This window comes from Scyliorhinus torazame, chromosome 16, assembly GCF_047496885.1.
Source record: "Scyliorhinus torazame isolate Kashiwa2021f chromosome 16, sScyTor2.1, whole genome shotgun sequence".
NCBI classification, from domain to species: Eukaryota; Metazoa; Chordata; class Chondrichthyes; order Carcharhiniformes; family Scyliorhinidae; genus Scyliorhinus; species Scyliorhinus torazame.
Window position 1 is genome coordinate 72,555,202 of NC_092722.1, and position 27,065 is coordinate 72,582,266.

The window sequence follows — 27,065 nt, forward strand, 5'->3', positions numbered from 1 at the left end:
TATATAAACCATCCCGAACCCCTCGATTAGATTCCTGTCTGTAACTCACTCCCAGGTATCTGTTATTCTATATATAAACCATGCTGAACCCCTCGATTATATTCCAGTCTGTAACTCACTCCCGGGTATCTATTATTCTATATATAAACCACCCGAATCCCTCGATTAGATTCCAGTCTGTAACTCACTCCCGGGTATCTGTTATTCTATATATAAACCATGCTGAACCCCTCGATTAGATTCCAGTCTGTAACTCACTACCAGGTATCTGTTATTCTATATATAAACCACCCCAAACCCCTCGATTAGATTCCTGTCTGTAACTCACTCCCGGGTATCTGTTATTCTATATATAAACCCCCCTGAACCCCTCGATTAGATTCCAGTCTGTAACTCACTCCCGGGTATCTGTTATTCTAGATATAAACCACCCCAAACCCCTTGATTAGATTCCAGTCTGTAACTCACTCCCGGGTATCTGTTGTTCTCTATATAAACCATCCCGAACCCCTCGATTAGATTCCTGTCTGTAACTCACTCCCAGGTATCTGATATTCTATATATAAACCATGCTGAACCCCTCGATTAGATTCCAGTCTGTAACTCACTCCCGGGTATCTGTTATTCTATATATAAACCACCTTGAAACCCTCCATTAGATTCCAGTCTGTAACTCACTCCCGGGTATCTGTTATTCTAGATATAAACCACCCCAAACCCCTTGATTAGATTCCAGTCTGTAACTCACTCCCGGGTATCTGTTGTTCTCTATATAAACCATCCCGAACCCCTCGATTAGATTCCTGTCTGTAACTCACTCCCAGGTATCTGTTATTCTATATATAAACCACACTGAACCCCTCGATTAGATTCCAGTCTGTAACTCACTCCTGGGTATCTATTATTCTATATATAAACCACCCGAACCCCTCAATTAGATTCCAGTCTGTAACTCACTCCCGGGTATCTGTTATTCTATATATAAACCACCCCAAACCCTTGAATTAGATTCCAGCATGCAACTCGCTCCTGTTCATTTGACATTATAAACTGCCTGAAATTTATTGATGTACAAAGTTAGTTTCAAGTATTTTATTTAAGCGGAGTACACGGTATGGCTGTACAGGTGAATATGTCTTGATTTTTTAATGCTTTTTAAAATTGAATTTGAATGGAATGTCCTCCCAGTTGGTATGATGTGAAGATGCTGGCATGGGCCTGGGGTGGGCACAGTAATAAGTCTTACAACAGCAGGTTAAAGTCACTTTAACCACTAGCTTTGGAATCACTAGCTTTCGGAGCGATGCTGATGAAGGAGTTGCGCTCCGAAAGCTAGTGATTCCAAACAAGCCTATTGGACTTTAACCTGGTGTTGTAAGACTTCTTACTGCTCCCAGTTGGTGTTTGACACTCAGGCACACATAATGGCAAGTCCCATGCTTCAGTCTCGGCCTGGTCTGAGTGGGGCTGCCAGGGTTGATCTTCTTGTGACTGAAGCAAACCAGATTTTCCACTCTCTCTGACTGTTTTTGGTTGAGTTTGGGAGTATCCTGATAAGCCTGGGGCCTAAGTAGGTGCCATGCGTGATGCAGGCCCCTTGCCTGGGCTCTGAAGAGGCCTAAAAGAAGGAGGCCGGTGGAGGAGATGGAGAAATGTGCAGCTGCTTTCTCCTACGGTCAGTCAGTCGATTGATGGTTGGCGAGACGAGGCAGCCGGTCGTCGTGGGTTATCAGGGTCACTGAAATCAGAGGCCCAGCAGTTTGAATGCATCCCTGAAATCGTCAAATTCGTCCAGTGGCTGTGGGAGAGGGGCAGAAAGAGAAAAGCAACATGAGAGAAAGTAACTAGTGTTCCGGCAGTCTTCGTTCAGAACCATTAAGAGAGTGGTAGTCTTCAATGGGAGGATTAGGGGGTTAGATAGAATACCTACAGTTCAGAAGGAGGCCATACAGCCCATAGGGTCTGCACCTACCCTCTGAAAGAGCACCGTACCTAAACCCACTCCTGTGCCTAATCTGCACACCCCTGGACATTAAGGGGCAATTTTTTTTATCATGGCTAATCCACCTAACCTACATATCTTTGCACTGTGGGAGGAAACAGGAACACCCAGATGAAACCTATGCAGATATGGGGAGAAAGTGCAAACTTCCCGCAGTCACCTGAGGCCAGAATTGAACCTGGATCCCTGTTGCTGTGAAGCAGCACTGCTAGCCACCTTGCCATCCCAGGCCTCCAATGGGAGAGTTGGGGAATTAGAGGAATGGTCTTCGATGGGAAAATTGTGGGATTAGAGGGATGGTCTTGGATGGGAGAGTTCAGGGATTAGATGGTCTCCGATAGGAGAGTTAGGGGATTAGACGGATGGTCTTTGCCGCGAGAGTTAGGAGATTAGAGGGGATGGTCTTCAATAGGTGAGTCAGGGGCTTAGAGGGATGGTCTTCGATAGGAGAGCTAGGGGATTAAAATAATCTTTATTGTCACAAGTAGGTTTACGTTAACACTGCAATGAAGTTACTCTGAAAAGCCCCTAGTCGCCACATTCCAGCGCCTGTTCGGGTACACAGAGGGAGAATTCAGAATGCCCAAATTACCTAACAGCACGTCTTTCGGGATTTGTGGGAGGAAACCGGAGCACCCGGAGGAAACCCACGCAGATACAGTGAGAACGTGCAGACTCCGCACAGACAGTGACCCAGGCTGGGAATCGACCCTGGCGCTGTGAAGCAACTGTGCTACCATGCCACCCCTAGATTAAAGAGATGGTCTTCGGTGGGAGAATTAGGAGATTAGAGGCACCAGTCTGTAACTCACTCCTGGGTATCTGTTATTCTATATATAAACCACCCTGAAACCCTCCATTAGATTCCAGTATGTAACTCACTCCCGGGTATCTATTATTCTATATATAAACCACCCGAATCCCTCGATTAGATTCCAGCGTGTAACTCACACCCGGGTATCTATTATTGTATATATAAACCACCCGAATCCCTCGATTAGATTCCAGTGTGTAACTCGCACCTGGGTATCTATTATTCTATATATAAACCACCCGAATCCCTCGATTAGATTCCAGTGTGTATTGGGGATTAGAGGGATGGTGTTGGATGGGAGAGTTCAGAGATTAGATTGTCTCCGATGAGAGAGTTGGGGGATTTGCGGGATGGGTCGTCACCAGGAGAATTAGGAGATTAGAGAAATGCTCTTCGCTGGGAGAGTTGGGAGATTAGAGGGATGGTGTTCAACATGGGAGTTAGGAGATTAGACAGATGTTCTTTGTCATAAGAGTTAGGAGGTCAGAGGGGATGGTCTTCAATAGGTGAGTTGGGGTCTTAGAAGGGTGGTCTCCTCTGAACTCTCCCATCCACGACCATCCCTCTAATCCCCAACTCTCCCGGTGATGACCATCCCGCTAATCCACCAAATCTCTCATTGGAGACCATCTACATAAGAACATAAGAACTAGGAACAGGAGTAGGCCATCTGGCCCCTCGAGCCTGCTCCGCCATTCAACGAGATCATGGCTGATCTTTGTGGCCTCAGCTCCACTCTCTGGCCCGTACACCATATTCCCGAATCCCTTTATTCTTTAGAAAGGTATCTATCTTTTTCTTAAAAACGTTTAAAGAAGGAGTCTCAACTGCTTCACTGGGCAAGGAATTCCAGAGATTCACAACCCTTTGGGTGAAGAAGTTCCTCCTAAACTTGGTCCTAAATCTACTTCCCCTTATTTTGAGGCTATGCCCCCTAGTTCTGCTTTCCCCGACCAGTGGAAACAACCTGCCCGCATCTATCCTATCCATTCCCTTCATAATTTTATATGTTTCAATAAGATCCCCCCGCATCCTTCTAAACTCCAATGAGTACAGTCCCAGTCTACTCAACCTCTCGTCATAATCTAATCCCCTCAACTCTGGGATCAACCTAGTGAATCTCCTCTGCACTCCCTCCAGTGCCAATATGTCCTTTCTCAGGCAAGGAGACCAAAACTGAACACACTTCTCCAGATGTGGCCTCACCAACACCTTTTCCAATTGCAGCATAACCTCCCTAGTCTTGAACTCCATCCCTCTAGCAATGAAAGACAAAACTTGATTAGCCTTCTTAATCACCTGTTGCACCTGCACACCAACTTTTTGCGACTCGTGCACCAGCACACCCAGGTCCCTCTGCACAGCAGCATGTTTTAACATCTTACCGTTTAAATAATAATCCATTCTGCTGTTATTCCTCCCAAAATGGATAGCCTCACACTTGGCAACATTGAATTCCATCTGCCAGAACCTAGGCCATTCACTTAACCTATCGAAATCCTTCTGCAGACCTCCGGTATCCTCTGCACTTTTTGCTTTAGTCCATGAACTCTCCTGATGGGAGAGCTAGGAGATTAGAGAGATGGTCTTCGATGGGAGAGCTAGATTAGAGGGATGGTCATCAATGGGAGAACTAGGGGATTAGAAGGATGGCCTTCGCTGTGAGAGTTAGGGGATAAGAAGGAAGGTCTTTGATGGGGAAATTAGGAGAGTAGAGTGTTTGGTCCTCACCGGAAGAGTTAGGGGATTAGAGGGATAGTCTTGAATGAGAGTAAGGCGATTAGAGGGATGGTGTTTGATGGAAGAGTTAAGGGATCAGAGGTATGGTCTTTGATGGGACAGGGGATTAGAGGGATGGTCTTTAATGGGACAGGGGATTAGAGGGATGGTCTTCGTCAGGAGAGTTAGGGATTAAGGGATGGATTTTGATGGGGGATTAGAGGAATGGTGTTCGCTGGGAGAGTTAGGAGAATAGAGGGATGGTCTTCACCGGGAGGGGTTGGGATTCTAGAGTTGGTCTTCGATGGGAGAACTAGGGGATTAAAGGGATGGTTTTCGCTGGGTGAGTTAGGAGATTAGAGGGCTGTCTTTTCTCGGAGTGTTAGGGGATTAGAGGGATGGTCTTCAATGAGAAAGTTGAGGAATTAGAGGGATGGTCTTCGATAGGAGAGTTGGGGGATTAGAGGGATGGATTTTGATGGGAGATTTAGGGGATTAGAGGGATGGTCTTCGACGGGAGAGTTGGGGTTTGGAGGAATTGACTTCCATGGAGAGTTTTCGGATTAGAGGAATAGTTTTTGATGGAAGAGTTATGGGATTAGAGGGATGGTTTTCAATGGGAGAGCTAGGGGATTAGAGCGAGTCCTCACCAGGAGAGTTAGGGGATTAGAGGATGATCATCTTTGGAGAGTTTGGGAATTAGAGGGAGGGTGTTCGAGTAATGGACTTAGAGGAATAGTATTCACCTGTAGAGTTAGGAAATTATAGAGATGGTTTTCGATGGCAACATTAGGGTTTAAAGGGATGTTTTTTAATGGGTGAGTTAGAGGATCATGGGATGGCATTCGATGGGTAATTTTAGGGGATTTGCGAGATGGTCTTCCACAGGAGAATTAGGTGATTAGAGGGATGAACTTCGAGGGGGGAGTTAGGAGATTAGAGGTATGGTGTTCGCCTGGAGACTTGTGGGATTAGAGAGATGGTATTTGCCGGGAGAGTTTGAGGATTAGAGAGATGGTCTTTGCCGTGGTAGTTTGGGGATTAGAGAGGTGGTCTTTATTGGAATAGTTTGGGGATTACAGAGATCGTATTTGCCGGGAGAGTTTGAAGATTAGAGAGATGTTCTTCACCGGGAGAGTTTAAAGATTAGAGAGATGGTCTTTGCCTGGAGAGTTTGAGGATCAGAGAGATGGTCTTTTCGTGAAAGTTGGGGAATTAGAGAGATGGTCTTCACCGGGAGAGTTTGGGGATTAGAGAGATGGTCTTTGCCTGGAGAGTTGGGGGATTAGAGAGATGGTCTTTGCCGGGAGAGTTTGGGGATTAGAGAAATTGTTTTTGCCAGGAGAGATTGGGGATTAGAGAGATGGTCTTTGCCGGGACAGTTTGTGGATTAGCGAGATGGTCTTTGCCGAGAGAGTTGGGGGATTAGAGAGATAGTCTTTGCCGGGAGATTTTGGGAATTAGAGTGATGGTCTTCGCTGGGAGAGTTTGGGGATTTCAGAGATGGTATTTTCAGGGAGAGGTGGGGGATTACCGAGATGGTCTTTGCCGGAAGAGTTTGGGGATTAGAGAGACAGTCTTTGCCGGGAGAGTTGGGGGATTAGAGAGATGGTCTTCACCGGGAGAGTTTGGGGATTAGAGAGATGTTCTTTGCCTGGAGAGTTGGGGGATTAGAGAGATGGTCTTTGCCGGGAGAGTTTGGGGATTAGAGAAATTGTCTTTGCCAGGAGAGATTGGGGATTAGAGAGATGGTCTTTGCCGGGACAGTTTGTGGATTAGCGAGATGGTCTTTGCCGAGAGAGTTGGGGGATTAGAGAGATAGTCTTTGCCGGGAGATTTTGGGAATTAGAGTGATGGTCTTCGCTGGGAGAGTTTGGGGATTTCAGAGATGGTATTTTCCGGGAGAGTTGGGGGATTACCGAGATGGTCTTTGCCGGAAGAGTTTGGGGATTAGAGAGACGGTCTTTGCCGGGAGAGTTGGGGGATTAGAGAGATGGTCTTTGCGGAGAGAGTTGCGGGATTACAGAGGTGGTCTTGGCTGGGAGAGTTTGGGGATTAAAGAGATGGTCTTCACCGGGAGAGTTTGGGATTACAAAGATAATTTCCAGGAGAGTTGGGAGATTTGCAGGGAGAGTTTGGGGATTAGCGAGATGGTTTTTGCTGGGAAAGTTGGGGGATTTGAGAGATGGTCTTTATCGGGAGAGTTTAGGGATTAGAGAGATGGTCTTTGCCGGGAGAGTGGTCTTTGCCGGGTGAGTTGGGTGATTAGAGAGATGGTCTTTGTCGGGAGAGTTCAGGGATTAGAGAGATGGTCTTGGCTGGAAGAGTTTGGGGATTAAAGAGATGGTTTTCACCGGGAGAGTTTGGGATTACAAAGATAATTTCCGGGAGAGTTGGGAGATTTGCAGGGAGAGTTTAGGGATTAGAGAGATGGTCTTTGCCGGGAGAGTTGGGGGGTTTGAGAGATGGTCTTTATCGGGAGAGTTTAGGGATTAGAGAGATGGTCTTTGCCGGGAGAGTTTGGGGATTAGAGAGATGATCTTTGCCAGGAGATTTGGGGGATTACAAAGATCATTTCCGGGAGAGTTAGGAGATTTGCAGGGAGAGTTTGGGGATTAGAGAGATGGTCTTTGCCGGGAGAGTGGTCTTTGCCGGGAGAGTTGGGGGATTAGAGAGATGGTCTTTGCCAGGAGAGTTTGGGGATTAGGGAGATGGTCTTTGCCAGGAGAATTTGGGGATTAGAGAGATGATCTTCACGAGGAGAGTTTGTGGATTAGAGAGATGGTCTTTGCCGGGAGATTTTGGGAATTAGAGTGATGGTCTTCGCTGGGAGAGTTTAGGGATTACAGAGATGGAATTTTCCGGGAGAGTTGTGGGATTACCAAAATGGTCTTTGCTGGGAGAGTTTGGGGATTAGGGAGACGGTCTTTGCCGGGAGAGTTGGGGGATTAGAGAGATGGTCTTGGCCGGGAGAGTTTGGGGATTAAAGAGATGGTCTTCACCGTGGGAGTTTGGGATTACAGAGATGGTAATTTCCGGGAGAGTTGGGAGATTCCAGAGATGGTATTTGCAGAGAGTTTAGGGATTAGAGAAATGGTGTTTGCCGGGAGACTGGGGGATTAGAGAGATGGTCTTTATTGGAATAGTTTGGGGATTACAGAGATGGTATTTGCCGGGAGAGTTTGAAGATTAGAGAGATGTTCTTCACCGGGAGAGTTTAAGGATTAGAGAGATGGTCTTTGCCTGGAGAGTTTGAGGATCAGAGAGATGGTCTTTTCGTGAAAGTTGGGGGATTAGAGAGATGGTCTTCACCGGGAGTTTGAAGATTAGAGAGATGGTCGTTTCAGGAAAGCTGGGGGATTAGAGAGATGGTCTTCACCGGGAGAGTTTGGGGATTAGAGAGATGGTCTTTGCCTGGAGAGTTGGGGGATTAGAGAGATGGTCTTTGCCGGGAGAGTTTGGGGATTAGAGAAATTGTCTTTGCCAGGAGAGATTGGGGATTAGAGAGATGGTCTTTGCCGGGACAGTTTGTGGATTAGCGAGATGGTCTTTGCCGAGAGAGTTGGGGGATTAGAGAGATAGTCTTTGCCGGGAGATTTTGGGAATTAGAGTGATGGTCTTCGCTGGGAGAATTTGGGGATTTCAGAGATGGTATTTTCCGGGAGAGTTGGGGGATTAGCGAGATGGTCTTTGCCGGGAGAGTTTGGGGATTAGAGAGACGGTCTTTGCCGGGAGAATTGGGGGATTAGAGAGATGGTCTTTGCGGAGAGAGTTGCGGGATTACAGAGATGGTCTTGGCTGGGAGAGTTTGGGGATTAAAGAGATGGTCTTCACCGGGAGAGTTTGGGATTACAAAGATAATTTCCAGGAGAGTTGGGAGATTTGCAGGGAGAGTTTGGGGATTAGAGAGATGGTTTTTGCTGGGAAAGTTGGGGGATTTGAGAGATGGTCTTTATCGGGAGAGTTTAGGGATTAGAGAGATGGTCTTTGCCGGGAGAATGGTCTTTGCCGGGTGAGTTGGGTGATTAGAGAGATGGTCTTTGTCGGGAGAGTTCAGGGATTAGAGAGATGGTCTTGGCTGGAAGAGTTTGGGGATTAAAGAGATGGTTTTCACCGGGAGAGTTTGGGATTACAAAGATAATTTCCGGGAGAGTTGGGAGATTTGCAGGGAGAGTTTAGGGATTAGAGAGATGGTCTTTGCCGGGAGAGTTGGGGGATTTGAGAGATGGTCTTTATCGGGAGAGTTTAGGGATTAGAGATGGTCTTTGCCGGGAGAGTGGTCTTTGCCGGGAGAGTTGGGTGATTAGAGAGATGGTCTTTGCCGGGAGAGTTTGGGGATTAGAGAGATGATCTTTGCCAGGAGATTTGGGGGATTACAAAGATCATTTCCGGGAGAGTTAGGAGATTTGCAGGGAGAGTTTGGGGATTAGAGAGATGGTCTTTGCCGGGAGAGTTGGCGGATTAGAGAGATGGTCTTTGCCAGGAGAGTTTGGGGATTAGGGAGATGGTCTTTGCCAGGAGAATTTGGGGATTAGAGAGATGATCTTCACGAGGAGAGTTTGTGGATTAGAGAGATGGTCTTTGCCGGGAGATTTTGGGAATTAGAGTGATGGTCTTCACTGGGAGAGTTTAGGGATTACAGAGATGGAATTTTCCGGGAGAGTTGGGGGATTACCGAGATGGTCTTTGCTGGGAGAGTTTGGGGATTAGGGAGACTGTCTTTGCCGGGAGAGTTGGGGGATTAGAGAGATGGTCTTGGCCGGGAGAGTTTGGGGATTAAAGAGATGGTCTTCACCGGGAGAGTTTGGGATTACAGAGATGGTAATTTCCGGGAGAGTTGGGAGATTCCAGAGATGGTATTTGCAGAGAGTTTAGGGATTAGAGAAATGGTGTTTGCCGGGAGACTGGGGGATTAAAGAGATGGTCTTTGTCGGAGAGTTTGGGAATTAGAGAGATGGTCTTTGCCCGGTGATTTTGGGGATTAGCATGATGGTCTTCGCTGGGAGAGTTTGGGGATTAGAGAGATGGTCTTTGCCGGGAGATTTTGGGGATTAGAGTGATGGCCTTCGCTGGGAGAGATTGGGGATTACAGAAATGGTCTTGGCCGGGAGAGTTTGGGGATTAAAGAGATGGTCTTCACCGGGAGATTTTGGGGATTAGAGAGGTGGTATTTTCCGGGAGAGTTTGGGATTAAAGAGATGGTCTTTGACGGGAGAGTTTGGGGATTAGAGAGATGGTCTTTGATGGGAGAGTTTGGGGTTTAGAGAGATGGTCTTTGCCAGGAGAGTTTTGGTCTTTTAGAGGATTATAAAATCATAGAATTTACAGTTCAGAAGGAGGCCATTCGTCCCATCGAGTCTGCACCTGCCTTTGGAAAGATCACCCTCACTGGACCACACCTCCACCCTATCCCCGTAACCCAGTAACCCCACCTAACCTTTTTGGACACTAAGGGCAATTTAGCATGACCAATCCATCTAACCTGCACATCTTTGGATTGTGGGAGGAAACCGGAGAACCGGAGGAAACACACGCACACACGTGGAGACTCCGCAAAGACAGTGACCCAAGCCGGGAATCGAACCTGGGGCCCTGGAGCTGTGAAGCCACTGTGCTACCGTGCTGCCCATGGTAGGATGAGAAGGGGGTTTTAATATGGGAAATGAGGAAATGGCTGAAGAATTGAACAGGTATTTTGTGTCAGTCTTCACAGTGGAAGACACAAATAACATGCCAAAAACTGTTGGCAAGGAAGCTATGGCAGGTTGAGGACCTACAAACGATCATGAGCACAAAGGAGATAGTGTTGGGCAAGCTAATGGGGCTAAAAATAGGTAAGTCTCCTGGCCCTGATGGCATACATCCCGGGTGGGTGGGGAAATAGCAGATGCGCTTGTGGTAATTTACCAAACTTCGCTGGACTATGGGGCGGCCCCGGCAGATTGGAAAACAGCAAATGTGATGCCACTGTTTAGAAAAGGCAGGTAACTTTAGGCCGGTGACCTTAACTTCTGCAGTGGAGAAAATGCTTGAATCTATCGTTAAGGAGGAAATAGCGAGACATCTGGATAGAGATTGTCCCACTGGGAGACGCAGCATGAGTTCATGAAAGGCAGGTCATGTTTGAATAATTTAGTGGAATTCTTTGAGGACTTTACAAGCACAATGGAGAATGGTAGATGTGGTGTATCTGGATTTTCAGAAGGCATTCGACACAGTGCCGCACAAAAGGCTGCTGCATAAGATAAAGATGCATGGCATTACAGGTATTGTATTAGTATGGGTAGAGGATTGGTTAACTGACAGAAAGCAAAGAGTGGGGATAAATGGGTGTTTTTTCTGGTTGGCGATCAATGGGTAATGATGTGCCTCAGGGGTCAGTGTTGGGTCCGCAATTGTTCACAATTTACATAGATGATCTGGAGCTGGGGACCAAGTGTAATGTGTCAAAGTTTGCGGATGACATTAAGATGAGTGGTAGAGACAAGTGTGCAGAAAACACTGAAAGTCTTCAGAGATAGTTTAAGTGAGTGGGCAAGGGTCTGGCAGATGGAGTACAATGTTGGTAAATGTGAGGTCATCCTTTTGGTAGGAATAACAGCAAAATGGATTATTATTTAAATGGTAAAAAATTGCAGCATCCTGCTGTGTAGTGGGGCCTGGGTGCCCTTGTGCATGAATCGCAAAAAAGTTGGTTTGCAGGTGCAGCAGGTAATTAAGAAGCCAAATGGAATTTTGTCCTTCATTGCTAGAGGGATGGAGTTTAAAAGCAGGGAGGTTATGTTGCAGATGTATAGGGTGCTGGTGAGGCCACACTTGGAGTACAGTGTACAGTTCTGGTCTCCTTACTTGAGAAAGGATGTGCTGGCACTGGAGAGGGTGCAGAGGAGATTTACCAGGTTGATTCCAGAGTCGAGAGGATTGGCTAATGAGGAGAGACTAAGTAGACTGGGACTATACTCATTGGAATTTATAAGAATAAGGGGGGGATCTGATAGAAACATAAAATTATGAAGGGAATAGATAGAAGCAGGGAGCTCGTTACCACTGGCGAGTGAAACTAGAACTAGCGGGCATAGCCTCAAAATAAGGGGAAGCAGATTTAAGACGGAGTTGAGGATTGTGAATCTATGGAATTCCCTGCCCAGTGAAGCAGTTGAGGCTACCTTGTTAAATGTTATTTAGGCAAAAAAAGATAGATTTGTGAACAGCAAAGGAATTAAGGGGCATGGTGAGTGGGTGGATAAGTGGAGCTGAGTCCACAAAAAGATCAGCCATGATATTGAATGATGAAGCAGGCTCGAGAGGCCAGATGGCCTACTCCTACTCCTACTCCTAGTTCTTATGTTCTCATGTAGTTGGGGGATTAGAGAGTTGGTCTTTGCCGGGAGAGTTGGGGGATTAGAGAGATGGTATTTTCCGGGAGAGTTGGGGGATTACAGAGATGGCTTTTGCTGGGAGAGTTCAGGGATTAGAGAGCCGGTCTTTGCCAGGAGAGTTTGGGGATTAGAGAGATGGTCTTTGCCAGGAGAGTGTGGGGATTAGAGAGATGGTCTTCACTGGGAGAGTAGGGGGATTAGAGAGATGGTCTTCACCGGGAGAGTAGGGGGATTAGAGAGATGGTCTTTGCCGGGAGAGTAGCGGGATTAGAGAGATGGTCTTTGCCGGGAGAGTAGGGGGATTAGAGGGGTGGTTTTTGCCGGGGAGGGTTGGGGGATGAGAGCAGGGATCTTTGCTGAGGGGGGGGGGGATTAGAGAGGTGTTCTTTGCAGGGAGATTTGGGGGATTAGAAAGATGGTCTTTGCCGGGAGAGTTTGGGGAATAGTGAGATGGGCTTTGCCAGGAGAGTGTGGGGATTAGAGAGATGGTCTTTGCCGGGAGAGTTCAGGGATTAGAGAGATTGTATTTGCCGGGGGATTAGAGAGATGTTCTTTGCCGGGAGAGTTGGGGGATTAGAGAGATTATCATAGATTATCATAGAATTTACAGTGCAGAAGGAGGCCATTTGGCCCATCGAGTCTGTACCGGCTCTTGGAACGAGCACCCTACCTAACACCTCCACCCTATCCCCATAACCCAGTAACCCCATCCAACACTAAGGGCAATTTGGGACACAAAGGGCAATTTATCATGGCCAATCCACCTAACCTGCACATCAGATGGATTAGAGAGATGGTCTTTGCTGTGGGTTTGGGGGATTAGAGAGATGGTCTTCACTGGGAGAGTAGGGGGATTAGAGAGATGGTCTTCACCGGGAGAGTAGGGGGATTAGAGAGATGGTCTTTGCCGGGAGAGTAGCGGGATTAGAGAGATGGTCTTTGCCGGGAGAGTAGGGGGATTAGAGGGGTGGTTTTTGCCGGGGCGGGTTGGGGGATGAGAGCAGGGATCTTTGCTGAGGGGGGGGGGGGATTAGAGAGGTGTTCTTTGCAGGGAGATTTGGGGGATTAGAAAGATGGTCTTTGCCGGGGGGGGGGTTGAGGGATGAGAGCAGTGGTCTTTGCTGGGGGGGGTTAGTGAGCTTTGCGGGGAGAGTTGGGGGATTCTTGAGATGTTCTTTGCCGGGAGAGTTGGGGTATTAGAGAGATGTTCCTTGCGGGAAAACTGGCGGATTAGAGAGATGGGGCTGGATTCTCCGCAGCCCACGCCAAAATCGTGTTCGACGCGGGGGCGGAGAATACAATTTTGCGCGGAAATCGGGCCTGGCGTCGGTCCGCCGATTCTCCGGGACCCGGATGACTCAGTCCGTGGCTGCCCTGGTGGTGGTGGGGGGGGTGGGGGGGGGGGGGGGGGGGGGCAGGGGGATCGGACACCAGGGGGTTCCCTTGTAGGCGACTGGTGGTTAGATCCGCGCGGTCAGATGCTCGGGCACACGGCCGATCGGGTGGGTCTAATTTTTGTGTGTGGCTCCGCGATCCAAGTCCGCCATGGAGCTCGGCACAGCCACTGGAGGCCGCCGCCGCCGTGCACATGGACGGACTCATATCTGAAGCTAAAAGCAGTGTGAATTACTCCGGGTCCCTGCCAGCCCCCTGTACTTTTTTCAAGGAATCTCTCGAGTAAATCTCCAGCGTTTTTACGCCAGCGTTTGGACATAGTCCCATTTTGGGAGAATCCAGCCCGTGGTCTTTGCCAGGAGAGTTGGGGGATTAGAGAGATGGTCTTTGACAGGTGGGTTGGGGGATTAGAGAGATGGTCTTTGACAGGACAGTTGGGGGATTAGAGAGATGGTCTTTGACAGGACAGTTGGGGGATTAGAGAGATGGTCTTTGACAGGTGGGTTGGGGGATTAGAGGGATGGTCTTTGACAGGACAGTTGGGGGATTAGAGAGATGGTCTTTGACAGGACAGTTGGGGGATTAGAGAGATGGTCTTTGACAGGTGGGTTGGGGGATTAGAGAGATGGTCTTTGACAGGACAGTTGGGGGATTAGAGAGATGGTCTTTGACAGGACAGTTGGGGGATTAGAGAGATGGTCTTTGACAGGTGGGTTGGGGGATTAGAGGGATGGTCTTTGACAGGACAGTTGGGGGATTAGAGAGATGGTCTTTGACAGGACAGTTGGGGGATTAGAGAGATGGTCTTTGACAGGACAGTTGGGGGATTAGAGAGATGGTCTTTGACAGGACAGTTGGGGGATTAGAGAGATGGTCTTTGACAGGACAGTTGGGGGATTAGAGAGATGGTCTTTGACAGGTGGGTTGGGGGATTAGAGAGATGGTCTTTGACAGGACAGTTGGGGGATTAGAGGGATGGTCTTTGACAGGACAGTTGGGGGATTATAGAGATGGTCTTTGACAGGTGGGTTGGGGGATTAGAGAGATGGTCTTTGACAGGACAGTTGGGGGATTAGAGAGATGGTCTTTGACAGGACAGTTGGGGGATTAGAGAGATGGTCTTTGACAGGTGGGTTGGGGGATTAGAGGGATGGTCTTTGACAGGACAGTTGGGGGATTAGAGAGATGGTCTTTGACAGGACAGTTGGGGGATTAGAGAGATGGTCTTTGACAGGTGGGTTGGGGGATTAGAGGGATGGTCTTTGACAGGACAGTTGGGGGATTAGAGAGATGGTCTTTGACAGGTGGGTTGGGGGATTAGAGGGATGGTCTTTGACAGGTGGGTTGGGGGATTAAAGAGATGGTCTTTGACAGGTGGGTTGGGGGATTAGAGGGATGGTCTTTGACAGGACAGTTGGGGGATTAGAGAGATGGTCTTTGCCGGGGTGTTGGCGGATTGGAGAGATGGTCTTTGCCGGGGTGTTGGCGGATTGGAGAGATGGTCTTTGCCGGGGTGTTGGCGGATTGGAGAGATGGTCTTTGCTGGGAAAGTTGGGGGATAAGAGAGATGGTCTTTGCCAGGTGGGTTGGGGGATTAGAGAGATGGTCTTTGCTGGGGTGTTGGCGGATTGGAGAGATGGTCTTTGCCGGGAGAGTCGGGGGATTAAAGGGATGGTCTTTGCTGGGAGAGTTGAGGGATTAGAGAGATGGTCTTTGCCGGGAGAGTTGGGGCATTAGAGAGATGGTCTTTGCCGGGGTGTTGGCGGATTGTAGAGATGGTGTTTGCCGGGGTGTTGGCGGATTGGAGAGATGGTCTTTGCCGGGAGAGTTGGGGCATTAGAGAGATCGTCTTTGCCGGAGTGTTGGCGGATTGTAGAGATGGTCTTTGCCGGGGTGTTGGCGGATTGGAGAGAGGCTCTTTGCCAGGAGAATTGGGGGTTTAGAGAGATGGTCTTTGCCGGGAGAGTTGGGGCATTAGAGAGATGGTCTTTGCCGGGGTGTTGGCGGATTGGAGAAATGGTCTTTGCCGGGAGAGTTGGGGCATTAGAGAGATGGTCTTTGCCGGAGTGTTGGAGGATTGTAGAGATGCTCTTTGCCGGGGTGTTGGCGGATTGGAGAGATGGTCTTTGCCGGGAGAGTTGGGGCATTAGAGAGATGGTCTTTGCCGGGGTGTTGGCGGACTGGAGAGATGCTCTTTGCCATGAGAATTGGGGGATTAGAGAGATGATTTTGGCCGGGTGGGTTGGGGGATTAGAGGAATGGTCTTCGTACGGAGGGTTAGGGGGATTGTAGAGATGGTCTTTGCTGGGGTGTTGGCGGACTGGAGAGATGCTCTTTGCCAGGAGAATTGGGGGATTAGAGAGATAATTTTGGCCGGGTGGGTTTCGGGATTAGAGGAATGGTCTTCGTACGGAGGGTTAGGGGGATTAGATTGTCTTTGATGGGAGAGTTGCGAGATTAAGGGATGTTCTTTGACAGGAGATTTGGGGTTTGGAGGGATAATCTTCACTGGGAAAGTTAGGGCGATTAGAGGAACGGTCATCAGAGTGTGAGTTTTGTATTCACCAGTGTGATGGAGTCAAGAGAGGGACAGAGAGGCAATGGAATGTCCACTACTGGGAACTAATCTTTCTTTCCACTGACACAGACCGCTGAATATTCACTCACCTGCAGGATTCTTCTCAATAATCGACTTAATCGAACTGAGTTCTCGTGTAACCCCTCCCATGCCTTAAAGCCTTTATCTTTTGTCGCGACAAATGTGTTCCAGCAGTAAAAATAATCTTTAAAAAGGAAACACAGTGTTAGATACAGAGTAAAGCTCCTTCTACACTTTCCCCATCAAACTCCCAGGACAGATACAGCACAGGGTTAGATACAGAGTAAAGCTCCCTCTACACTGTCCCTATTAAACACTCCCAGGACAGATACTGCATGGGGTTAGATACAGAGTAAAGCTCCCTCTACACTGTCCTCATCAAACACTCCCAGAATAGGTACAACACGGGGTTAGATACAGAGTAAACCTCCCCCTACACTGTCCCCATCAAACACTCCCAGGACAGATACTGCATGGGGTTAGATACAGAGTAAAGCTCCCTCTACACTGTCCCCATCAAACACTCCCAGGACAGATACTGCATGGGGTTAGATACAGAGTAAAGCTCCCTCTACACTGTCCCCATCAAACCCTCCCAGGACAGATACTGCATGGGGTTAGATACAGAGTAAAGCTCCCTCTACACTGTCCCCATCAAACACTCCCAGGACAGGTACAGCATGGGGTTAGATACAGAGTAAAGCTCCCTCTACACTGTCCCCATCAAACACTCCCAGGGCAGGTACAGCACGGGGTTAGATACAGAGTAAACCTCCCTCTACACTATCCCCACCAAACACTCCCAGGGCAGGTACAGCACAGGGTTAGATTCAGAGTAAAACTCCCTCTACACTGTCCCCACCAAACACTCCCAGGACAGGGACAGCACGGGGTTAGATACAGAGTAAACCTCCCTCTACACTGTCTTCATCAAACATTTCCAGGACAGATGCAGCATAGACAGAGAATGAAAGGGAGCCGGGCAGGAGTGTGGGGTGGGGTGGGGGTGGGGGGTTCTCTGCTCTTCCCCCTTACCCGGTCCCCATTAACTGCAGGGCTGCCTGGGTTAGGTTTTAAAGTGTTGCCCAGTAGCCAGTGTTTCCGACCCCCTCATTAATTTGTTTGACACAAAAATGGGTGGTAGAGAGTTTTACAGCACAGGAAAGAGACCCTTTGGTCTGTCATGTCAGTGCTGGCTATTGAGGCCCTATCTCTTCGAATTCAATTTTCCAGCTCTCCGTCTGTCGCCTTGCCTGCTATGGAAATTCAGGTGCTCATCTAAAAACTTAATAGCTGTGAGAGTTCTCGCCTCAACCACCCTTTCAGGGCAGTGAGTCATGTATTCTATGCCTCGGCTAAGTATCTCAAACTGACGTAGTGAGGAGAATAGCTGCAGACTGGTCTGATGGGCAGAACAGTGGAGAATGGAATTTGCCCAGAAAAGTGTGAGGGGATGAGTTTTGGGAGGATTAACAAGGCAAGGGAATACACAATGAACAATGGGACACTGGGAAGGACAGAGAAACAGAAGGACCTTGGGAAATTCCTGAAGGCAGCAGGACAGGTAGATAAGAGAGTTACTCCCATGGCAGAATATTGTACACAGTTCAATCGATCCTTGTTCTATTACCGTTGACTTTCTCTAGTTACTAAAATAGAGATGGACAGAGGACCACAGGGACCTTAGGTTGCACGTCCAAAGATCCATGAAGACAGCAGAACAAGGTGGTTAAGAAGGCAAATGGAACACTAGTCTTTGAGGCACAGAATATAAGAGTGGGGAGGTTACGCTGGAGCTGTATAAAATGCTAGTTAGTCCACAGTTTCATAGATTATCATGGAATTTACAGTGCAGAAGGAGGCCATTCGGCCCATCGAGTCTGCACCGGCTCTTGGAAAGAGCACCCTACCCAAGGTCAACATCTCCACCCTATCCCCATAACCCAGTAACCCCACCCAACACTAAGGGTAATTTTGGACACTAAGGGCAATTTATCATGGCCAATCCACCTAACCTGCACATCTTTAGACTGTGGGAGGAAACCGGAGCACCCGGGGGAAACCCACGCACACACGGGGAGGATGTGCAGACTCCGCACAGACAGTGACCCAAGCCGGAATCAAACCTGGGACCCTGGAGCTGTGAAGCAATTGTGCTATCCACAATGCTACCATGCTGCCCCAGTTGGAGTACTGTCCACCATTCTGGTCACCACACTATAGAAAGGATGTGATTGCACTAGAGAGGGTGCAGAGGAGATTCACCAGGTTATTGCCTGTGCTGGAGCTATGAAGAGGGGCTGGTTAGACAGGGGTTGGTTTCCTTGGAGCAGAGAAGGCTGAGGGGGTGGGGACCTGATTGGGGTGTACAAGATTATGAGGGACATAGGGTGGACAGGAAGGTACTTTCCCCTTTAGTGGAGGGGTCAATAATTGGAGAAGGGGGCCTAGATTTAAGGTAAGGGGCAGGAGCTTCAGAGGGGATTTGAGGACACGCTTCTTCACCCGGAGGGTGTTAGAAATCTGGAACACGTTGCCTGAAAGGGTGGGTCAGAAGCGTTCGTAACATTTAAGAAGTATTTCGATAATCACGGGCAATGTGATAACTTCCTGGGCTAGTGGCTAATGCTGGATAATGGGATTAGTGTAGTCAGGTCTTTGTTTGACTTGATTGGACACATAATGGGCCGAATGGTCTCCTTCTGTGCTTGTGGACACCTATGAATATCGATCTCCGTTCACCCCCCCCCCCATTGCTCCCCTCAACTGATTGGAGAATATCTCGATGACGCTAATGTCAAGACCACAAGAAATAGGAAGGCCACCTGCTCGGCCATTTAGTAAGATTGGGGCTGATTGAGGTGCATTTAGGATCAAACAACGCTGCCGGATTCAGATGGAGGGCAGACCGTGTCAGGGCGCCATGTTTCATTCCCCTGAAGGGCATTAGTTTTACGACAATTGCTTCAGGGTCTTGTTTGGACATTTTTCAATTTCTCAGACTTTTTATTGAAATCAATATTTCACCATCGGTGGTTCCCCCCCCCTCCCCTCCCCTCCCCCCCCCCCCCCCTTGACCCCCAGTGGCACTCTGACCTTTATAGGTCATGATCCACAGGCTGACTCCGGCTTGCTGGAGACGTCGGAGGCCCTCGGGCTGGAGGGTTTTATCGCCGCAGTAGTACAGGCGGGCCACGAAGAGGCGGAGGCGCAGATTGGGCCGGGCGCGGAGAAACTCGACCACCCTCAGCGCGCACTCGTAGCAGGGGCTCCAGGAACTGAACCAGGTCAGTCGGTAGGTGCGTTCGGGGTTCAGGTCCCAGCCCGTCAGCAGGTGAAGGAAGACCATCTCAGCATGCACTCCAGGCTTATTCCTCAGGAATCCAAAATCCAGGGAGCTGGAGGTGTCACTGTCCCGCCGTTTTACGATGTAACATATATAGGTCTCGTGTCGGCCCTTGGCCCATCTCGCGTTCTTGAAATGGTAAAGGAATTTCTTCTTCACCATAAGGCAACTGGGGAGGAATGGGAAGAAAGACAGAGTTAGATACAGAGTAAAGCTCCCTCTACACTGTCCCCATCAAACACTCCCAGGACAGGTACAGCACGGGGTTAGATTCAGAGTAAAGCTCCCTCTACACTGTCCCCATTAAACACTCCCAGGACAGGTACAGCACAGAGTTAGATACAGAGTAAAGCTCCCTCTACACTGTCCCCATCAAACACTCCCAGGACAGGTACAGCACGGAGTTAGATACAGAGTAAAGTTCCCTCTACACTGTCCCCATCAAACACTCCCAGGACAGGTACAGCACAGGATTAGATACAGAGTAAAGCTCCCTCTACACTGTGCACATCAAACACTCCCAGGACAGGTACAGCACAGGGTTAGATACAGAGTAAAGCTCACTCTACACTGTCCCCATCAAACACTGCCAGGACAGGTACAGAACAGGGTTAGATACAGAGTAAAGCTCAATCTACACTGTCCCCATCAAACACTGCCAGGACAGGTACAGCACGGGGTTAGATACAGAGTAAAACTCCCTCTACATTGTCCCCATCAAACACTCCCAGGACAGGTACAGCAGAGGGTTAGATACAGAGTAAAGCTCCCTCTACACTGTCCCCATCAAACACTCCCAGGACAGATACAGCATGGGGTTAGATACAGAGTAAAGCTCCCTCTGCACTGTCCCCATCAAACACTCCCAGGACAGGTACAGTACGGGGTGAGATACAGAGTAAAGCTCCCTCTACACTGTCCCCAGCAAATACTCCCAGGACAGGTACAGCACGGGGTTAGATACCGAGTAAAGTTGCCTCTACACTGTCCCCATCAAACACTCCCAGGACAGGTACAGAACAGGGTTAGACACAGAGTAAAGCTCCCTCGACACTGTCCCCATCAAACACTCCCAGGACAGGTACAGTACGGGGTGAGATACAGAGTAAAGCTCCCTCTACACTGTCCCCAGCAAATACTCCCAGGACAGGTACAGCACGGGGTTAGATACAGAGTAAAGTTGCCTCTACACTGTCCCCATCAAACACTGCCAGGACAGGTACAGAACAGGGTTAGATACAGAGTAAAGCTCAATCTACACTGTCCCCATCAAACACTGCCAGGACAGGTACAGCACGGGGTTCGATACAGAGTAAAACTCCCTCTACATTGTCCCCATCAAACACTCCCAGGACAGGTACAGCAGAGGGTTAGATACAGAGTAAAGCTCCCTCTACACTGTCCCCATCAAACACTCCCAGGACAGATACAGCATGGGGTTAGATACAGAGTAAAGCTCCCTCTGCACTGTCCCCATCAAACACTCCCAGGACAGGTACAGTACGGGGTGAGATACAGAGTAAAGCTCCCTCTACACTTTTTCCAGCAAATACTCCCAGGACAGGTACAGCACGGGGTTAGATACCGAGTAAAGTTGCCTCTACACTGTCCCCATCAAACACTCCCAGGACAGGTACAGAACAGGGTTAGACACAGAGTAAAGCTCCCTCGACACTGTCCCCATCAAACACTCCCAGGACAGGTACAGTACGGGGTGAGATACAGAGTAAAGCTCCCTCTACACTGTCCCCAGCAAATACTCCCAGGACAGGTACAGCACGGGGTTAGATACAGAGTAAAGTTGCCTCTACACTGTCCCCATCAAACACTCCCAGGACAGGTACAGAACAGGGTTAGATACAGAGTAAATCTTCCTCTACACTGTCCCCATCAAACACTCCCAGGGCAGGTACAGCATGGGGTTAGATACAGAGTAAAGGACCCTCTACACTGTCCCCATCAAACACTCCCAGGACAGGTACAGCACGGGGTTAGACCATAAGACCATAAGACATAGGAGCGGAAGTAAGGCCATTCGGCCCATCGAGTCCACTCCACCATTCAATCATGGCTGATTTCAACTCCATTTACCCGCTCTCTCTCCATAGCCCTTAATTCCTCGAGAAATCAAGAATTTATCAACTTCTGTCTTAAAGACACTCAACGTCCCAGCCTCCACCGCCCTCTGTGGCAATGAATTCCACAGACCCACCACTCTCTGGCTGAAGAAATTTCTCCTCATCTCTGTTCTAAAGTGACTCCCTTTTATTCTAAGGCTGTGCCCCCGGGTCCTAGTCTCCCCTGCTAATGGAAACAACTTCCCTACATCCACCCTATCTAAGCCATTCATTATCTTGTAAGTTTCTATTAGATCTTCCCTCAACCTCCTAAACTCCAATGAATATAATCCCAGGATCCTCAGACGTTCATCGTATGTTAGGCCTACCATTCCTGGGATCATCCGTGTGAATCTCCGCTGGACCCGCTCCAGTGCCAGTATGTCCTTCCTGAGGTGTGGGGCCAAAAATTGCTCACAGTATTCTAAATGGGGCCTAACTAATGCTTTATAAAGCTTCAGAAGTACAGCCCTGCTTTTATATTCCAAGCCTCTTGAGATGAATGACAACATTGCATTTGCTTTCTTAATTACGGACTCAACCTGCAAGTTTACCTTTAGAGAATCCTGGACTAGGACTCCCAAGTCCCTTAGCACTTCAGCATTATGAATTTTGTCACCGTTTAGAAAATAGTCCATGCCTCTATTCTTTTTTCCAAAGTGCAAGACCTCGCACTTGCCCACGTTGAATTTCATCAGCCATTTCTTGGACCACTCTCCTAAACTGTCTAAATCTTTCTGCAGCCTCCCCACCTCCTCCATACTACCTGCCCCTCCACCTATCTTTGTATCATCGGCAAACTTAGCCAGAATGCCCCCAGTCCCGTCATCTAGATCGTTAATATATAAGGAGAACAGCTGTGGCCCCAACACTGAACCCTGCGCGACACCACTCGTCACCGGTTGCCATTCCGAAAAAGAACCTTTTATCCCAACTCTCTGCCTTCTGCCTGACAGCCAATCGTCAATCCATGTTAGTACCTTGCCTCGAATACCATGGGCCCTTATTTTACTCAGCAGTCTCCCGTGAGGCACCTTATCAAAGGCCTTTTGGAAGTCAAGATGGATAACATCCATTGGCTCTCCTTGGTCGAACCTATTTGTTATCTCTTCAAAGAACTCTAACAGGTTTGTCAGGCACGACCTCCCCTTACTAAATCCATGCTGACTTGTCCTAATCCGACCCTGCACTTCCAAGAATTTAGAAATCTCATCTTAACAATGGATTCTAGAATCTTGCCAACAACCGAGGTTAGGCTAATTGGCCTATAATTTTCCATCTTTTTCCTTGTTCCCTTCTTGAACAGAGGGGTTACAACAGCGATTTTCCAATCCTCTGGGACTTCCCCTGACTCCAGTGACTTTTGAAAGATCATAACTAACGCCTCCACTATTTCTTCAGCTATCTCCTTTAGGCCCGGAGATTTATCAATTTTTAGACCTTTTAGTTTCTCTAGCACTTTCTCCTTTGTGATGGCTACCATATTCAACTCTGCCCCCTGAATCTCCGGAATTGTTGGGATATTACTGTGAAGACTGACGCAAAGTACTTATTTAGTTCCTCAGCTATTTCCTTGTCTCCCATCACAAAATTACCAGCGTCATTTTGGAGCGGCCCAATGTCAACTTTTGCCTCCCGTTTGTTTTTAATGTATTTAAAGAAACTTTTACTATCATTCCTAATGTTACTGGCTAGCCTACCTTCATATTTGATCCTCTCTTTCCTTATTACTCTCTTTGTTATCCTCTGTTTGTTTTTGTAGCCTTCCCAATCTTCTGACTTCCCACTACTCTTTGCCACATTATAGGCTTTCTCTTTTGCTTTGATGCATTCCCTAACTTCCTTTGTCAGCCATGGCTGCCTAATCCCCACTCTGATAACCTTTCTTTTCTTTGGGATGAACCTCTGTACTGTGTCCTCAATTACTCCCAGAAACTCCTGCCATTGCTGTTCTGTCTTTCCCACTAGGCTCTGCTCCCAGTCGATTTTCGTCAGTTCCTCCCTCATGCCCCTGTAGTTACCTTTATTTAACTGTAACACCTTTACATCTGATTCTACCTTCTTTCTTTCAAATTGGTGATTGAATTCGACCATATTATGATAACTGCCTCCTAAGTGCTCCCTTACTTTAAGATCTTTAATCAAGTCTGGCTCATTACATAACACTAAGTCCAGAATGGCCTGTTCCCTCGTGGGCTCCATCACAAGCTGTTCCAAAAAGCCCTCCTGTAAACATTCAATGAATTCCCTTTCCTTGGGTCCACTGGCAGCATTATTTACCCAGTCCACCTGCATATTGAAGTCCCCCATGATCACTGTGACCTTGCCTTTCTGGCATGCACTTTCTATTTCGTGGTGCATTTTGTGCCCCCGTCCTGACCACTGTTAGGAGGCCTGTACATAACTCCCATTATGTTTTTTTTGCCTTTGTGGTTCCTCAACTCTACCCACACAGACTCCACATCATCTGACCCTATGTCATTTAGTGCTATTGATTTAATTTCATTCCTAATTAACAAGGCAACCCCGCCCCCTCTGCCCACCTCTCTGTCTTTTCGATAGGTTGTGAATCCCTGGATGTTTAAATGCCAGTCCTGAACCCCCTGCAACCACGTCTCTGTGATGCCTACCACATCATACCTGCCAGTCACAATCTGGGCCACAAGCTCATCTACCTTGTTCCGTACACTGCGCGCATTTAAATATAGCACCTTTAATTCTCTTTTGACCGTCCCTTTTTGTTTTCTTAGTGTGGTGGACCTTGGTTTACTGAGCCTTTCCATACACTGTGTCATATTTTGTGGGATGGGGACAATCGTAACCACTCTTGAGTTTTGTCTGTTCGTGTTTTTTTGTATTCCTAAGCAGCTACGCTCCCCGCTGATTACTTCACCTCTTGGTTCCCTGACTTTCCCTTCCCCCCCCAATCTTTAGTTTAAAGTCCTATTGACCACCCTATTTACTCTTTTCGCCAGAACACTGGTCCCAGCTCGGTTCAGGTGGAGACCATCCCAACGGTATAGGTCCCCCCTGTCCCAAAACTGATGCCAGTGTCCCATGAAAAGGAACCCCTCATTCCCACACCACTCTTTCAGCCACGTGTTAACTTCCCTTATTCTTGCCTCCCTATGCCAATTTGCACGTGGCTCGGGCAGTAATCCGGAGATTATGACCCTTGAGGACCTGTTTTTTAATTTGAATCCTAGCTCTTTATAATCTCTAAACAGGTCCTCTTTCCTAGACTTGCCTATGTTGTTGGTACCGACATGGACCACAACAACTGGATCCTCCCCCTCCCTCTCCAGTATCCTTTCAAGCCGGTCAGAGATGTCCCGCACCCTATCACCGGGCAGGCAACATCCCATGCGGGACTCTTTATCCTGCTCACAAAGGATACTATCTATCCCCCTGATAATAGAATCCCCTACAACTACAACTTGCCTATTTACTCCCTCCCCTTGAATGGCCTGCTGAACCATGGTGCTTTGGTCAGCTGACTCATCCTTCCTGCAGCCCTGTTCGCCATCCACACAGAGATACAGAGTAAAGCTCCCTCTACGCTGTCCCCATCAAACACTCTCAGGACAAGTGCAGCACAGGATTAGATACAGAGTTAAGCTCCCTCTACACTGTCCCCATCAAACACTCCCAGGACAGGTACAGCACGGGGTTAGATACAGAGTTAAGCTCCCTCTACACTGTCCCCATCAAACACTCTCAGGACAGGTACAGCACGGGTTAGGTAGGGAAAATCTCCCTCTACAGTCTCCCAGTGAATGCTCCCAGGACATGTACAGACGGGGTTAGATTAAGAGTAAAACTCCCTGTGCACTGTCACCTTCAGTAAGGACAGATACAACAAGGTCAGGGGACAGATAAAGACGATTCTGGACCTGAATTTTATACAATAAGCCACCACCAGGAGGTGTCCTCATCAGCATGGCCTTCCCTTGTGTAATACTGTGACCTGCCCTCCAGGGGCGCTGCTGTAATACTGTAACCCTCCATCCACTCGAATGAGTGCTGTTGAGTTGCTGTTCATTCAGCAGGGTAAGGGTCGTTCAGTGTGCAAATCAACTGTCAAACTAATTTCGAATAACTGAAAGCGAGTGCTGGCTATTCAACTGGGATGCATCACAGATGGACCCCTGTGGCCAATAAACAACAAGACTGGTTTGGCGCGGAGCAGGAGGAGAAAGCATTGCCGCATTATGCCTTATGGAGTGAGAGGGAGCTGACAGCAATGGCATCATCCTTAACAAACCTTCAATTTGTACCTCGGTGTGAACTGTGACCATTCTGGCTCCCTGTAAAGAGGGAACGACGCAATGTCAGAGGAACAGTACTGAGGGAGCACCACACTGCCGGGGGGGTCACTACTGAGGGAGTGCTAACTGTCAGAGGGTCAGGACTGAAGGAGCGCGGGACTATCAGAGGGTCAGGACTGAGGGAGTACCACACTGTCAGAGGATCACTACTGAGGAAGTGCTGCACACTTAGAGGGTCATAATTAAGGGAATGCAGCACAGTCAGAGGGTCAGGAACGAGGGTGTGCGGCACTGTCAGAGGGTCAGGACTGAGGGAGTGCTGCACTGTCAGAGGGTCAGTACTGAGGGAGTGCCGCACTGTCAGAGGGTCAGGACCGAGGGAGTGCGGCACTGTCAGAGGGTCAGGACTGAGGGAGTGCGGCACTGTCAGAGGGTCAGTACTGAGGGAGTGCTGCACTGTCAGAGGGTCAGTACTGAGGGAGTGCGGCACTGTCAGCGGCTCAGGACTGAGGGAGTACCACACTGTCAGAGGATCACTACTGAGGAAGTGCTGCACACTTAGAGGGTAATAATTAAGGGAATGCAGCACTGTCAGAGGGTCAGGACTGAGGGAGTGCGGCACTGTCAGAGGGTCACGACTGAGGGAGTGCTGCACTGTCAGAGGGTCAGTACTGAGGCAGTGCTGCACTGTCAGAGGGTCAGTACAGAGGGAGTGCTGCACTGTCAGAGGTGCTGACTCAGAGAAGACTTGAATGTGAAAGCTGCCTGTACCCTCTGGGGCTGGTGGGTTTAAATGGAGGGTGAGGTGGGGGATTGGGTCTGGCATTTGAGGATGGTGGGGGTTATTTCCGCTCTGACGGGCGCTGAGTGGGAAATCCCTCGGGCGAGAACTATTTCAAATTTGGTGATAAACAAAGCAGTGCTTGTGGGTGAGAATCCCAGCTGGTGATACTGGGATCCTGCTGTGTGCTGCCTGTCACATTGCAGCTTGCTGCTGTGGTTGGAGTGTGAGTCAAATCAGAACAGCGTCAGTATGACGGGTGTAAGGGCCTCGCAGTATCACCCGGGGGATCACTGCAAGTCTAAATGGGGGTAATCAAACAGAATCTTCCCCTTCCCTCACACCTCCTGCCCCAGTGGGATGTGTTTGGGGAGAGAGGTTGCTGAGGGAAGGCACCGAGTAACGAGAGGTGGGGTTGCCTCAGAGCAACACCAGGGATCTGGGGGAGGGTGGAGCCCCGAGAGCTGAAATGAAAACCCTTTCACCTTACCTGTCCATTGGTTTTAATCTGACTGTCTCCCCGCTCACTTTCTCTCTCTCTCTGAATGACTCACTCTCTCTGCTGCTCTTCTACAGATTTGACTCTGCCACGCTCAAGCACCAAACTCAAATCAGCGACTGAGAGTGTCCCCTCCCACACTGACA

At 48.7% G+C, this 27,065-nt stretch overlaps 1 protein-coding gene across 2 annotated transcripts; it reads right to left on the bottom strand.

Annotated features, from left to right (window-relative positions):
• Nucleotides 1-1,106: 1,106 nt before the first annotated feature.
• Nucleotides 1,107-27,003, bottom strand: aicda (activation-induced cytidine deaminase). Of its 2 annotated transcripts, XM_072478617.1 has the most exons (4): nucleotides 26,911-27,003; nucleotides 19,005-19,423; nucleotides 15,977-16,092; nucleotides 1,107-1,798 (listed from the first exon to the last, which is right to left on the bottom strand). In XM_072478617.1, the coding sequence occupies exons 1-4, from the start codon at nucleotides 26,916-26,918 to the stop codon at nucleotides 1,745-1,747; spliced, it is 597 nt and encodes a 198-aa protein (XP_072334718.1). In that variant the 5' UTR covers nucleotides 26,919-27,003; the 3' UTR covers nucleotides 1,107-1,744. The 2 variants fall into 2 exon arrangements, with proteins under 2 accessions (XP_072334718.1, XP_072334719.1); XM_072478618.1 differs by lacking the exon at nucleotides 26,911-27,003 and having other exon boundaries at nucleotides 19,005-19,573.
• Nucleotides 27,004-27,065: the final 62 nt, after the last annotated feature.

Bases quoted from the DNA above. Each gene is read 5' to 3' on its own strand.
- aicda (XM_072478617.1), bottom strand. The intron at 16,093-19,004 runs GTCAGAGTGCCA...TCCTTTTTAAAG, and splicing joins GTGGATCATGACCTATAAAG to ATTATTTTTACTGCTGGAAC. The intron at 1,799-15,976 runs GTGAGTGAATAT...CCTCTCCCACAG, and splicing joins TATTGAGAAGAATCCTGCAG to CCACTGGACGAATTTGACGA.